The following is a 16,282-nucleotide window of genomic DNA, read 5'->3' on the forward strand; positions in this document are numbered from 1 at the left end:
TTGTACTCTGATTCATTGCAGGAAAAGCTTTCATTGGACGAAAATATATGGTGATTAGACAAAGTGTGGCTACAGCCTGCCCATCCGACGAGAGGACATCTACAATTGTTAACAATCAATTCTCTTAGAACAAAAGAAAAAAACAGTGCTTGCGTTCACCTTTTCCCTGTTTATTATCATCTCCTATATTTGTAACTACAATTTTTCTCTCACTTAAAACGTAGTTTCAAATGTCATTATGCCCTGACCGTGTAAACTAATGTATACAGGGATCCAGGATCCTTACGGCAGAGCCAAAACTACCATAGCCATGCCTTGTCTTGAGAAACTACAAATCGATAACTGCAAGTTGAGCTGTCTTCTAGCAGGCCTCGCCAGCACCAAGAGGCATGCTCTTAGAGAACTATACCTGTACAAGCTCTCCAACCTGACACATGTGGAGAACTTCCCTTCAGTTGTGAAACTTGACGTGTTTGACTGCCCTGAGCTAAAGAAGATCAGCGGCCTCTCCATGTTGCAGAAGATTAGGATCGTTCGCTGCCCAAAGCTGGAGGTTCTAGAAGGTGTCCCAGCACTCGATAGCCTCGTACTGGAGGACTCCACAATGGACACGTTTCCAGAATACCTGCAAGCTGTAGACCCAAGGTATCTCAAGTTGGATTGCAACAAGAAGCTATACGAATCCTCCTCATCTCCAGGTAGCTCCAAATGGGACAAGATCAGCCACATTGGAAAACGCGACATCAACTGCATCGAAGATTCAGATACAAGTTCGGATGGATCTTCAGAGGAAGACTGAGGACAGCACAGCTCCATTGATGATCGCTCATGCACTCAGGTAATAATAAATCGCATTCTTTCACTATGCCGAAAGTTGCTTTCCAGATTATTAATTAGTTGTTGCTTGTACTCCAATTCTGGCATAAGTATGTTTATTATCATCTCTTGTATTTGTAGCTATAATTTTTCTCTCACTTAGTACGTATTTTCAAGTGTCATTATGCAGTGACCGTGTAATTAATGTATGCAGGGATCCAGGATCCTTACGCAGAGCCACATGATGTTAGCTTGCAGTGGCAATTGGGAGTGAGATGTGCTTGGTAGAAGCTCGTCTCCAGCACGCACTCATGCAGTACACATACTCTGTTCACATACAGACTGTCAACATACTGCCAAATCATTGTTACCGGCGGCGTCTCCTGCACTCTTGTAGTCTTGACCATGTATCTTTGTACACTCCATATATATATTTTTTGAAGTAATGGACCTATATATATTTGCACAAGTAATAGGTCTGAAGCCGTGGATCTTGTAATGAACCGAATGTGTGGTCACGAAAGCAGACATGCAGCACGAACATTGTATGGTGACCTGATCGTTGATCATGAAATCAGGCATCCCAATCATTGTTGTTGATCGATCTTACTCAGCCTCCTCGATATCATGGCCATTATGGAGTTCCCCACTCCGATCTCCGTGGCAACACCATGTCCACATCTGCTTTGTCGCCTGCACTGCACCAATATAAGCAAGGCCCTCTGCTTTATGAGGGAGGCAGAGCAAATGGTTCATTCATACTACTTCGATGTGAGCTGTGACCGAGGAATATAATGGTTCATTCATACTACTTTGGGAGTACATGTCACCTGGCACCAGTGAATCCAAGGTATCTCTAGTTGGATTGCAACAACTGGCCGCATAAGCCCGCAATAATATAATGTTGGCGACACGCGCAGACGGGTTGAGGGACAGCAGCAACCTGCCCTAGCGCCCCGCCTGCAGTTCTACTAGCGAATGCACTTGCTTGTTGTAAAAGCAGAAAGTAAAGGACGGACCTGCTTGTGCGTGCAGGCTCAAGCTCCCTTGTGTGAACACACGTAAGAGAAAGGCGGCGTTGAAAAGGTACCCTGCTGTAGCACTGTAGCCGCTGTAGGGGCAGGCGCCGAACGGTTCACCTGCCGCACTATAGCCACAGCAGGGGCAGGCGCCAGAGTCAGCCCTGCTGTCTCGTCTAGTCACTGTAGCAGCATGACAGATGTACTAGGACTAGATGGATAGAGTTGTATATATAGTTTACCACAGCAACTCAGTAAAGAGCGAGTTCAGATTTGTCATCTCCTATACAGGGCTCCGGCCAACGCTGGTGTCTCTGCTGTGTGTGTATGCTCTGTTCTCCATCACTTCTTCTACCTCTAGCCATAGTGTGTGGTCGGACAACGTTTATCATGGTCGGCAATACTGGTGAGTGGTCGACTCACCTGAGCCGGTGGTCGGCAAGACTGGTGAGTGGTCGACTCACCTGACCTGAGGGTCTAGTGGGATAACAAGTGGTATCGGAGTCGTACAAACGCCGTCGCCGGACTAACCGCTGGCGATGACGCACGGTTCGGAGATGGGCGACAGTAGCGGTGCTGCTGTGGCTGCCCAGCCACAATAGGAGGTCGTTGTTCGCACGGTGCGGGAGGTCAGCGGCACCAGTTGGCCGACGCTGACTCGGACCAACAATGATGAGTGGTCGGTGACCATGAAGGTCAAGCTCAGAGCCCGATGGCTCTAGAATGCTGTTGACAAGGGCACCGACAATGAAGAAGATGACATGTCAGCGTTGGAGGCTATCCTTGTTGCTGTACCGGTGGAGTACAGAGAGCCGTTGGGGGCGACGAGCTCTGCTAAGGAGGCATGGGAGGCCATTGCAGTGATACGCGTCGGTTCCGAACGCGCAAAGAAGGCAATGGCCCAACTTCTGAAGTAGGAGTACGCCAACCTCAAGTTCAAGGATGGTGAATCGGTGGAGGATTTCTCCCTCCGCCTGCAGACACTCATCAGCAAGCTGAAGAGCCACGGTGTGACCATCGACGAAGAGGAGGGGGTCTCCAAGTACCTCCACTCCGTGCCGGCAAAGTACATTCAGTTCGCTCTCTCAATAGAGACGATGTTGGACTTGTCCACCCTCACCATTGAGGATGTACAGGCCGTCTGCGGGCGGTGGACAAGCGCCTGGAGCAGGCGACAGCAACAAAGGACAGCGGCAAACTGCTGCTGACTGAGAAGGAGTGGGCTGCTCGGAGGAACTCCAGGTTAGCCTCCTCTAGCCGCGGTGGCGATGGCAAGCGCCGCGGCAAGGCTTCTTTGGAGAAGAAAAAGCAGGTCGACCCCAACGTCTGCCAACGTTGCGGGAAGACGGGCCATTGGTCACCCAAATCGCAAGCAGGAGAAGAAGGTTGAGGCTCATTTAGCACAAGCTGACGATGATGATGAGGCCACTATCCTGATGGCGACGTTCTATGCACAACACGACGTCGAGGCCGAGGAGAAGGGAGAGGTGATGGTGGGCGAAGGACCTGGGAAGGCCATGAAGGCTGTCAACTTCGATGAACCATGCGCCCAAGTCCACCTCGGACGTGTGGGCGGTGAGTAGGAGCAGCAGTGGTATCTGGACTCTGGTGCCAGCAACCACATGACGGGGTCCAAGGCAGCCTTCTCCGAGCTCGACGACGATGTGACCGGCATGGTGAAGTTCGGTGACGGCAAAAGGGTGGCAATCCAAGGGCATGGCACCATCATCTTCAGGTGCCAGAATGGCGAGCACCGCGCGCTAACGGATGTATATTACATCCCGCAGCTACGTTCAAGCATCATCAACATTGGCTAGGTGGATGAACGCGGTAGCGAGGTACTGATCAAGGATAGAGTCCTCAGGATCAGGGACCGGGAACATCGACGTCTTACCAAGGTGAAGAGGTTCCAGAACCAGTTGTACCTGCTCGACTTGAAGGTGGAGCAGCCGGTGTGCCTACCGGCATGGTACACCGAGGAACCATGGCTGTGGCATGCCCGGTTCGAACATCTCAGCTTTGACGCGCTTGGTCGGCTGGAGAGGATGGTCCGAGGGCTACCCCACATCGAGCACAGAGACGAACTGTGTTACAACTGCCTGGCCAGGAAGCAGAGGAGGCTGCCGTTCCCAAAGGCGGCCAAGTATCGTGTGGTGGACGCTCTCGAGCTCATCCACGGTGATCTCTGCGGGCCAATCACGCCAGCCACAAATGGTGGTCGGCGGTACTTCCTCCTGCTCGTGGATGATTGCAGTCACTACATGTGGCTGCATCTCCTGACGAGCAAGGATGAAGTGGTGATAGCGATCAAGAAGTTCAAGATGCACGTGGAGGCGAAGAGCGGCAAGAAACTACGCGTGTTGAGGACTGATCGCGGCGGCGAATTCACTTCGGTGGAGTTCGCTGCGTACTGCGCGGATCAGGGTGTGATGTGCCACCACACCGCGCCGTACTTGCCACAACAGAATGGCATGGTGGAGCGGAGGAACCAGACGGTGGTCGGCATGGCTCAATCCATGATGAAGGCAAAGGGCATGCCGGCAAGGTTTGGGGGTGAGGCGGTGACCACGGCAGTGTTCATCCTCAACCACGCTCCGACCAAGGCCCTAAAGGGCAAGATGCCGTTCGAAGCTTGGTATGGGTGCAAGCCGAGCGTGTCCTTCCTCCGGACATTCGGCTGCATCGGCCATGTTAGGAAGACGAAGCCGATCCTCACCAAGCTGGAGGATAGGAGCACACTGATGGGGTTCCTGGGCTATGCAGAGGGTACCAAGGCGTACCGGCTCTACGACCCACGCGGAGACAAGGTGCTTGTCTTGTGCGATGTCGTGTTCGACGAGAAGGTGGCCTGGGACTAGAACAGTCCGAGCACGGGGGAAGCTTGCGGCTTCACCAGCACCTTCGTCGTCGAGCACTTGGTCATCCATGGTGGTGGAGATGCTGGGGAAGAGGTGCCGAGCACTCCGGGAGGGGTGCTGAGCACTCAAGCGATAGAGCCGTGCACTCCTGGGGAGGTATCGAGCACTCCAGGAGGGGTGCCGAGCACTCCAGGAGTGGTGCCGGGAGGTCCTGCACTGGTGGCGATCACTCCACGACGGGTGCCGAACACTCCCATAGCAGAGCCGAGGGGTCTTGCATTGGTGCCGACCACTACAAGACGGGTGCCAAGCACTCCTGCAGTGGTGCCGAGCACTGTAGGAATGGTGACAAGCTGTCCAGGAGTAGTGCCGAGCACTGTAGGAATGGTGACAAGCTGTCCAGGAGTAGTGCCGAGCACTGCAACCAGGGTGCCGACCTCTCCAGGTACTGTGTCAAGCACTCCGACGGAACAGGGAACTCCATCGACGCCGATCGAGTTCGCCTCACCTCCAAGTGACATCACTGAGTTCGTGGATGCCTTCAACGACGGTGAGGAGGTGCGGTTCCGCAGGCTAGATGACATCGTTAGAGGCACAGGGTCCTCAGGCCTGGCGGGTCGGCTGCTCAATGATCTAGAGCTGCTTTTCGTCAATGCAGAGGAACCACGCACGTTCGCGCTAGCCGAGCATGATGGAAATTGGCGACGAGCGATGTTGGACGAAACGAAGGCGATCGAGGAAAACGAGACTTGGGAGCTCGTCCATCCACCTCCAGGATGTCGTTCGATCAGGCTGAAGTGGGTTTACAACGTCAAGCGGGACGAGCACGGGGCCATTGTCAAGCACAAGGCGTGCCTCATCGCCTGAGGCTTTGTCCAGCACAAGGGCATCGACTTTGAGGAAGTCTTTACGCTGGTAGCGCGCATGGAGTCTGTCTGACTGCTACTTGCTTTGGCAGCAGCAAAGGACTGGTGCGTCCATCACTTGGACGTAAAATCGGCCTTCCTCAATGGCGAGCTGGCGGAGACGGTCTTCGTCAGGCAACCTCTAGGTTTCGCCGTCAAGGGAGAGGAGCACAGGGTGCTCCGACTGCGCAACTTGACGCCATGCCTGACGCCATGCTGGGTGAACTTGGGTTCACAAGGTGCGCAACTGAGCACGCGCTCTACACGCGGTGATGGGGGAAGGAGGAGCTGGTCGTCGGTGTGTATGTGGATGACTTGATCGTCATCGGTGCGCGTGCGGAGGACATCGACAACTTCAAGCGCGAGATGGCAGCTTGTTTTTGAATGAGCGATCTCGGCTTGCTCTCCTACTACCTGGGCATTGAGGTGAGGTAGGGGAAGGAGGCACTCATGCTCGGTCAGAGCATGTACGCGTCGAAGCTTTTGGAGCGGAGGAGTATGACTAAGTGCAACCGTGCTTGACTCCGATGGAGGAGCGGCTGAAGCTGACGAAGGCCAGTACTGCGGCGAAGGTGGATGCAACACTCTACCGAAGCATTGTCAGCGGTCTGTGCTACCTAGTCCACACGAGGTCGGACATTGCGCTCGCCGTGGGCCACGTCAGTTGCTTCATGGAGGATCCCAGAGAGGATCACTGGGCTGCGGTGAAGCGGCTACTATGCTACATCAAGGGGACGATGGATCAGGGGATCGTCTTCCCCAAGACCGGCAGAAGTAGACTGCAGCTGACCGTGTTCAGTGATGCAGACATGGCGGGGGACATCGACGGACGACGGAGCACCTCTGGCATGCTCGTCTTCCTCGGATCGGCTCCAATTTTATGGTTGTCGCTGAAACAGAAGGTAGTGGCTCTATATACGTGCGACGCAGAGTATGTAGCGGCGGCCTCAGCGACGTGCCAAGTTGTGCGGCTGCGCCGCCTGCTGGGCGAGCTAACAGGTGTGGAATCTCACCCACCGCACTGATGGTGAACAACCAGCCCACCATCGCCCTCGCGAAGAATCCGGTTCTCCTTGTCCAGAACAAGCACATTGATGTTAAGTTCCACTTCCTCAGGGACTATGTCGATGGAGGGCAGATCGTCATCGAGTTCGTCGAAACTGGTCGGCAACTCGCGGACGTCCTCACGTAGCCGCCCGGCCGTCTTCGACTCACGTAGCTTAAGGAGATGATCGGCACGGAGGGGTTCAAGGGTTAGCAGTAGGATTAGGGGAAGAATTGTTAGATAATCTATTGCTCCCTTGTGTGAACACACGGCAAGGGAAGGCGGCGCCGAAAAGGTACCCTACTGTGGCACTGTAGCTGCTGCAGGGACAGGCGTCGAACGGCTCACCTGCCGCACTGTAGCCACAGCAGGGGCAGGCGCTAGAGTCAGCCCTGCTGTCTCATCTAGTCACTGTAGCAACATGGCAGATGTACTTTTGACACTGCAACTCAGTAAAGAGCGAGTTCAGATTTGCCATCTCCTATACAGGGCTCCGGCCAACGCTGGTGTCTCTGCTGTGTGTATGCTCTGTTCTCCCTCACTTCTTCTACGTCTAGCCATAGTGTGTGGTCGGACAACGTTTGTCGTGGTCGGCAAGACTGATGAGTGGTCGACTCACCTGAGCCGGTAGTCGGCAAGACTGGTGAGTGGTCGACACGCCTGAGCTAAGGGTCCAGTGGGATAACAGAAGCTTCGACTTTCATTGAAGCTGTGTTCAATTCAATCCAAAGTGTGTCGGTCAATAACTCAGTATCCAGCAGCAGGTCCATGTGCTTCCGAGTGGACTGGCGTCGCTTGTCGTGTAGGGGAGGGGGTCGCCGGTGGGTGCGGCCATGCGGGCAAAAGAGGTGCAAGAGCTGATTAGAGGTAGCTGTACACTGTGGTAGTCAACGTCGTCGCTGGTGCTAGACCGGGGTGGGAGAAGGAGCTGGAGTGGGGCGGATCGAGGGAGCACCGTTGGCGGGAAAGGGACAGATTGAAGGAGCGGCGGCGGTGGCAGCTTCAGGAACCCGATACTAATAAAAACGAGCCCCTGTGTGGCTGAATCCATGGGGGTGGGCCTAGTGTTACAAACAACTGAAGGAAAATTACCAGTATACTCCTGATAGCAAAAATTAAATTTATAAAAAATCTTTTTAAAGAATTGGTCACAAAATAGAAAATATGAAAGTACCTGCAAGTACCAATGGTACTTTTCCAACGAACTGTAAAAGATATGCAAGGTTCTCTACTGTGTGACCGAGGCAGGCAAATGTCAAAAGAGTTATTTTATGTACAAAAGCTTGTTGGGTTTATTTTAGAATACCATTTAGAACAAGGCTTAAAATCTTACTATTACTAATTAGAGGCCCCAACGGAGCCTCCATGTTAATCCTCATCAGATGCGTTAGAAAAAAAAGAAAATTGCTAGAAAATCTCACATTAATCAGACACATCTGGCTATCAAATCAAAAGCCTTGAGCCATTCACAACCATTAGATCTATTTTATTTGTTGAAAATTTCCCACGTATGACATTATACTAAATAAAATCTTTTTAATGAAAACAAAAAATGGCCGTACGTATGTTTCATAGTTAGTTAATACAAAATAGCAGATTGGTCTATCTATCATGTTCACTTTTAGTTAATATATTAATATCAACATAAAATATCAGGACCCATCACGTTTATGGATCTATCAATAAACTTACTTTTTTTTATAAAGAAAAACAGAACGTTCAATCATACAGAAAAAACTTGAACCGCCTTACAAATGTTCGTTCATAGATGGTTAATATAAAATATTAGATTAGCCTATGAATCGTGTTCACTTGGTTAATACATTAATATGCATATAAAATATCATATCCGTAGTGACGAGATCCTAACATATGGGTATGTTAAGCCTCGGGATCTATGGTTCTCGACCAAAGAGACCCCCGATCGATCACTACAGGATCGCACTGGGGTTCGGGGGCCATATCTATCGGGTACGCTTGCGCGCACCCTCAGACTAAGGAACTTGCCCGAGCTTGAGCACGCTAAGGCATCTGCTCAGGGCTCGGAGACTAACCCGATCCTTAGGCTCCCGATCGGCAGGGAACATGAGCCCAATCCTTGGCTCCTTCCTGGCCTACGACGCCAGCCAAGGTTCGGGCAAAAGAAGACACGCCCCGAGCCATCGAGGCTCGGGGGCTCCTCGACGCAACACTTTGGGCGCGGCCTTGCCGACCGCTCCCCCGACAAGGTGATGCACAGGGCGTGACACAAGAAGACAAGCTCTCCTCGGCCTCGGGGGGCTTGGGGGCTTCCGAGCCCGTGTGTTAGCCCCTCGAGCCAACCTCCCTCGCCACCAAGAAGACTTCCGAAGGTGTGCCTGGGAGAGGCCGGTCCAAGCCGACACAGTCTGACACTTAGCATGTCAGAACAGGCCAGCCGGATGATGCCCAAGGCTTCTTTGGCTCCACGACATCGCCATGGTCTATAGATCGCCGTTGCAAGACCCTCCTGGACTCCGGCGCATGTAGACCAAGGCTCAACCCCAAAACTGCCATGTACCCAACCTATCTCGATATATAAGGGGTAAGGTCGAATCCTAGAGGGGGGAAGGCGATCCCAGATAGATCATTCCATTCTTCATCGATCTGCTCCTGCTCAGCATCGAGAGTAGAGCAATCCAGAGAGGGGCACCAAGAGCTCCTCCACCGCACCTGTCATCTTCCTCCTCTCAGATGTGGGGAAGGCTCCATCGGCGGCGAGACAACCTCAGGATTAGCTCCGAGCTAACCCCCCTACCAAATCTCTCTTCCTCCTGTACCCTCTGTTGGAACCCCCCGATTTTGGGTGCTCTTTAGTATAAGGATTATCAGTTGCTGGACGTAGGACACCGATCAGCCCAAACCATGATAAACCGTTGCATCCTCTCTGTGATTCTTGTGTTCTTGAGTCCACCTAAGAAACCAGAGATACGTACTCTGACACCGACTCAAACAACAATGCTTGCCATGGTTCCGACCCCGCGACAGCTGGCGCGCCAGTTAGGGGGCAACATCAACTGCGATTCAGGCTCTACGGTAGCTAGAGCCAACCGCCTCGTCGCCGGAGCAAGAGGCACCGCCCCAGACGACGGTGTTCGCTTCCCTGGCGAGTTCTTCATCACAGCCGGTGCCTTCGCTCCGGGCCAGGTCCTCAACTTTGGGAGTCTGGCCTATGTTGCCGACTGCTACGGCAACGGGGCCACGCCGGCAGGCAATGAGCTCTTGGCGCCACCCCCTCTACCGGGCCTCCTAGGAGCAGATCTCGAGGTCCTGGCCTAGCAGATCCAACGCAGTCTAGGTCCATACCCCACCATATCGGGCCGTCGCCAGGTGTTCTATATGCTGGCCAACGTCCATCACCAGATTGCCAGCGGCAAGGTGCTCCCGCCGCCTGACCGCTTTTGGTACTAGCTCCAGACCTGCCTTTCAGGATCCAGAATACGGCAGCGTCCTTCCAGCTGGAGCTAGAGCACCTCGTCAGCCATGAGGCGCCATCCTCTCTGGCGCCGCGGGGACTGACGTCCCCTCGTTGTGCACCTTCCTCGAGATCCTCTCGGGGAACGGCCCGGAGTACGACTCCGACGACATCGATTACTACGCTCCACGCGCACGTGCTACCACATCGACAGCGAGGTACCCGCCGATGAGGCGCCCGAGCTCACGCCGCCAGACTTGAGTCCCCGTAGCCGCGCAAACTACCTTCAAGAGAAGGCGGATCGCTTATGAACTCAGCAGGTGGACCTAGGGGCCGCCGAGGCAGAGCACGAGCGCCAAAGGCAGGACTTTGCGTAGCAGCAAGCCACGTAGCTTCTTGCCAACAATGATGATGCCCGCACGGGGGGCCCAGCACCCTACACTTTCCTTGAGTGGCCTACAACATGGTGGCCACTGCTTGTCGGCTTGAGGACATCTTCAATACGCCGGACCTGAAGACAAACGAGCGGCTGAACGAGGCGTGGCCGCTTCTCCATGTCGCCCTTGAGCAGCAGGCCGAGAGTTCCGCCTCCCGGCGTCGCGCTATGTTCTCTAGGCCCTACCAATGGGTGGAAGCGGTGGTGACTCCTCAGGCAGCAGCTCCGGCCATCCACGGACCAGGGGCGCCAAGCCCCGGCAGGAGCGAAGGCGCGAGCTTTCGCCCCTGCGTCCCCCCGCGCACCACCGGGTCGGCGACGACCATGACATCTGTGACACCATTGAGGCCAGGTGCCACGCTCAGGCGCAGTCCCGCACTCCCGAGCGGAGGGGCGGGGGCGCCGCCTTGGATCACTTCGGCCCCCTGGCATTCGGGGCAGCGATCCAGGCCACACCCTACCCCAGGCGATTCCGGTGGCCGACGCACATCTCCAAGTACGACAGCGAGGCCAACCCGGACCATTGGCTCGAGGACTACCGCCTCACCATGGGGGCCAGGGGGTCGGACGACCAGAGCGTGGCTCGAGCAGCTCCAGTACCTTCCCCTGCTCCTATCTAGTTGACCAGAGCATGGCTCGAGCAGCTCGAGCCCGGCAGCATCCGCTGTGGGGCTGACCTCCGTTCCGTCTTCGTCGGCCACTCCCAGGGTACGTACACACGGCCTAGGAACTCATGGGACCTCCGCAACTGCAGGCAGAGGGCCAACGAGACCCTCCGGAAGTACATCCAGCGCTTCTCCAAGAAGCGCAACGAGCTCCCCAACATCACCGACGCTGACGTGATCAACACCATATTTACACTAGTATTGTGCCTGTAGTCCCGGGTATTATAATGAACTGAAAGTGTGGTGATCAAATCCTTTGTAGTACAGCAATAAACAGCAAGCGGACATGTAGCATGAACATTGTATGATGATCCCTGACCATTCTTGATCGACCTTACTCGGCCTCCTCAATGTTGGGGGATACAACACCATATATATCATGGTGATTATGGGATTCTCCTCTGCTTTTTCCGATCACCGCGGCCGCACCGTATCCACTGCTTTGTGGCCTGCATTGCACCAATATATGCAAGGCCCTCTGCTTTCCGAGGGAGGCAGAGCAAATGGCCAGGACGAGCCTTCACTGTGAGCTGTGACTGAGGAATATAATGGTTCATTCATACTACTTTGGAAGCACCGGACATGTCAGTGAACAGAGCAGAAACAGAGCAGAGCTGAGCACAGCCACCATCTAGTCGCTTGGCCTCTCAACCTGTACGAGGATACCAACCTGATATCTGTGCACAGCTTCCAATCAGTGGTGTCACTTGACGTGTCCCACTGCCCCAAGCTCAAGAGTATCAGTGATCTCTGGACTGCAGCACAAGATTGCACCATGCTCAAAAGGATCAACAACCTCTCTAGGTTGTAGAAAATCAGGATCATCGGTTGCCCAAATGTGGAGGTGCTAAAAGGAGTCCCGTCACTAGACAGCATGCGATGAGACTATTGATGCCACCATGGAGACACTTATGGAATTCCTAACAACATTAATATTATGAGAGAATTCTCTAATTGCCACTCAAACATATAACAATCCCTTCATTGCCATAAAAAGTTATAGGCTTCCTTCACTGCCAGTTTTTGATCCCCTCATTGCCATTACCGTTGTATGAACAAGCCTTATTTCCTTAATTGCCATCCATATAGATAATTTGTTCCCTTAAATGCCATTGAGAGGACAAAACACCATTACAAGGTGTTCGTTACACAGGAGACGGGACTAACTCCATTAAATGCCGTTGATAACCAAATTTGAACAATTTTTATAGTCTGAGTTTGATAGTATGCTTAGGCATTTTATTTCACTGGATTAATGAAATTTAAGTTTAATTCAGTACTATCTCTACATAGATATGTTTTATTTTTTTATCTCTAAGATCTACTTTAAGAAAAGAAAAATCAGCATCCTCCATTGTTCAAAAGTCCAAAAAAGCAATACATCCGTCCATATCAAGGATGATCCATCTCCAAGTACTTCATAAGAAAATCTCCCTCCATGATGCAGACTCTTCCTAATCTGATATATCTTGTGAACATTACTATTCAATCATTATTATTTAGCATAATGGAATCAGAAAAAACTATGAATTTCATGGTCAAACAATAATGTTCGCAGTGATGATGGCGTCACCCTCACTTGAAGCGGATGAAGATAGCACCAGCGGAGGTTCGCAGTGATGGCGCACTAGGGCCGGCGGTGACTTGACGACTTCCACTCGCCGAATCTGGCCGTTTCAGGTGGATGCCGGGAAGCAGGGATGTGCTTGAGGTTGTAGTTTGTTCCTTTTTTTGGTCGTGTCCTCTCCTCTTTGTTGAGGTGTAGTCTATGTGCTCTTGTATCCTTTGGCTGTGTATATCCTTCATGTATATAGAGGGGCCAGATTAATGAATCCATTATCTAAAAATTTGTTCAAACTCCCGAGACAACGGAGTATTTGTTTAGTCCCGCTTTTTTTACGATGATCGATACAGATTCTGATTTTAATACATATTCGGTCGCACCCCCTACATCTCGTATGTGACCTGGACCCTAAACCAGCACTCATACAAGATAGAACAAGTCACGTCTAGCAATGGTACGGAATTCAATTTTAATACGTATTGGATTCCGTTGCTAGTTAATTAAAAGGGTGATGAAACTAGCTCCTTGACGCCCGCGCCTGCTCCGCGCCCACGCGTATGCAGAACAGGAGGGGACCGCCTACACTGCTCTTCACCCGTGCGAATGCATGAGGGACCCACCGCGCCCGTTCCGTATCGTGCATGCGGGGACTGCCCGCGCCTGCACCTGCACCCCGCGCCTGGTCTTGAAACACTTGCAAGATGAAGCACTTGCTTCAACATACGTCTAAAACGGATGAAACATTTGGAACATACGCTTGCAACATATGTGTATAGCTAGTGCAACATATGCAACATCCAGATAAAACATTTGCAACATACATCTGAAGTAGATGAAACATTTTGAATAGACACTTGCAACATACGTGTATAGCCATTACAACACATGCAACATCCAGATCTACTTTTGCAACATCCATATGAAACATTTGCAATATACCTCTGAAATACCGAAAACACTTGAACATAGACGTTTGCAACACACACTTTCAGCGCAACATGGACGGGCGGCGCGGTGAACTGGTGGCGGTGGAGGTGGCCCTGCGGAACGAATCTGGGCAGGTAGGTGGTGTGGTGGAGGCGTCCACGGCTGCGGTGAGATGGCCGCAGTGGGCGGGGTGCGCGACGGGTGGGAGCAAGCGTGCAGGTGGAAGCGAGCGGCGTAGGTGGGGCGCACGACGGACGGGAGCGGCTGGGCGTCCGTCGCCGAACGGATGCCCTGATTGGTGTGATCACATTTGGAGTTTAGAGCTAGTTTTGCTCATCTATCCTTTCTTTCATAATAAATGGCTAAAGTTTTGTTGAAGGAGACAAACTCTCTGGGAGCTGGCAGAGTAAATCAGAAGGAAGCAGGCCAGAGATTGGCGTGATGCGTCCTGCTCGACCAGGCCACAACCGTCTAAAACCGCCCTACCTGCAACTCCAAGGTGGCCGGAATAATAGTTTTTCTTTTCTTTTCTGGCAAAGCAGAACAGAGCAGACCAGTGGGCCAGAGGCTGGGCGGCAAAACATATGAAAGAACTAGCACAAGTGGAACAAACAAAGCATAAATGGCATCGACAAATTGATAAAAAATCTGGCCGGCCGGTGTACCCTTCCTCAACTCCATCGGCAAATTAAGGAAAGAGAATACAATTAAGCATATATAGCTGCCTCCTTGGTGTGATCCGCATTGCCCCGGCCGCCCGTCCAGCAGCCGTTTACTGCTGGTTACTCATCCCCATCTGCCAATCTGCTGACGCGCGCACTCCGGTGAGTCGAGTCTAGCTACTTGATTACGGCGTATTACTTTTCTATGATCAGAGTACTAGTTAATACGAGCTACATAAATTAGTTAAGCACATGGTTTACTAATCGGCAGTTGCTATCTTGTGGGTGATTTTTACTACGAGCTGGCTACCACCAGCAGGTATACGACACGCTTAATTCAGCCATGGCGGCTATCCTGGATGCTTTCGCACCCTACCTCAAGAAACTAATCGCAGACATGGCGCAAGAAGAGGTGTCCATGATGTTGGGCGTCTCCGCTCAGATCACCAAGCTGGAGGACAACATGGAAGGCCTCAAAGCCTTCCTCACAGATGCTGAGAGGAGACGCATCACTGACACAAGCGTCCAGAGATGGGCGACAAAGCTCAAGAATGCCATGTATGACGCCGCTGACATCCTAGACCTATGTCAACTCGAGGCGAACAAGAGGAGGGAGTCCAGAGGGTGGCGGCAGCATGGAACAACAAATGGCGCACGGCTGCTTCCAGCCGTTGCTCTTCTGCCTGCGGAATCCTGTGTTCGCACACAAGATAGGCAGCCGCATCAAGGAGCTCAACCAGAGGCTGGACAACATATACAAAGAGGCTCACAAGTTCAACTTCGTCATCAATCTAGGCTCCCACCTAGAGCAGAGGATGTCCACTAGCGAGAAGATGACATCTGAGTTTGTTGAGTCAGCTATTGTTGGTGAGAAAATTGAGAGGGAGACAAGGGAGCTTGCTCAAATGCTAACCATCAATGGACACCACGACATCAAAGTGGTGGCCATTGTGGGCACAGGTGGCATGGGCAAAACCACCTTGGCCCAGAAGATCTGCAATGAGACCACCATCCAAGGACACTTCAAAGTGAAGATATGGCTAAGCATCACCCAACACTTTGATGAGGTTGAGCTTCTCAGGACAGCAATTGAGCAAGCTGGGGGAGTCCATGGTGGGGTGCAAGACAAGACCCTCCTCTCACGGATGCTCACCAACACCTTGTCCATGGGTAGGTTTCTCCTGGTCCTAGATGATGTGTGGAGTAATGTAGCATGGAGCAATGTGCTTAGTGTTCCAGTCAGAAATGCAAGTAAAAATCAACAGGGCAATTGGGTGCTAATCACTACAAGATTAGAAGACCTAGCTCTACGGACCGGAGCCTCCTTCTACCAACATCATGTCAGCCCACTCAACCAAGATGATGCTTGGTCCTTGCTCAACAAACAGTTGCCGCCAACACCTGGTCAAGTTAGTGAACACATATACCATTTATTTTGAAGTTTAATGCACATTATTCCCTTAACTCTATCTATTCAGGGCCTATTTTGACATAGTAGGTTTAGAAAACTATGGTATTACAAACTAGTTACAATATACAACTCCTAGTAAAGCCATAAGTACGCATCCAAATTATCGAGCTTTGTTGTTGAATCTAAAGTGACTCATGAATATGCATCTAAATTATCCACACTAATCCATTACGTGTCCACCTATACAGGTTTAAACCTTTGAGATATAAGTCTTAGAAGTTTGTGGAAATGTTTAGTACCTATATCTAATCAAATTGCTTGTCTTTGTGCCCTTTGTCTCTCTTTTATTCTTTATACATAATAACCATATAGATACTCTGTTACCTCTACCGAAGTGTGATAATTTGACCAAGTAATCTATATGTTTTTCATCAATATTCACTATTTCTTCCTTTTTGTATCACAAAACTGTGTGTCCGCAATAGTTATAGTCCATGATAAGCTACGATGTCATGGCCTGCATCTTTTATCCTATTATTAG

The 16,282-nt window shown here is 51.7% G+C and overlaps 2 protein-coding genes across 2 annotated transcripts in view; both read left to right on the plus strand.

The window, feature by feature from the left end:
• The window catches only part of LOC136485763 (putative disease resistance RPP13-like protein 1), a 31,017-nt gene that overhangs the window by 9,669 nt on the left and 5,066 nt on the right, over positions 1-16,282 (plus strand). The window lies entirely within an intron of this gene.
• LOC136489700 (secreted RxLR effector protein 161-like) lies at positions 6,126-6,623 on the plus strand. The gene has a single exon (XM_066486266.1). The coding sequence runs from the start codon at positions 6,126-6,128 to the stop codon at positions 6,621-6,623; it is 498 nt and encodes a 165-aa protein (XP_066342363.1).

Source organism: Miscanthus floridulus, chromosome 10 (genome assembly GCF_019320115.1).
Source record: "Miscanthus floridulus cultivar M001 chromosome 10, ASM1932011v1, whole genome shotgun sequence".
Lineage (NCBI taxonomy): Eukaryota > Viridiplantae > Streptophyta > Magnoliopsida > Poales > Poaceae > Miscanthus > Miscanthus floridulus.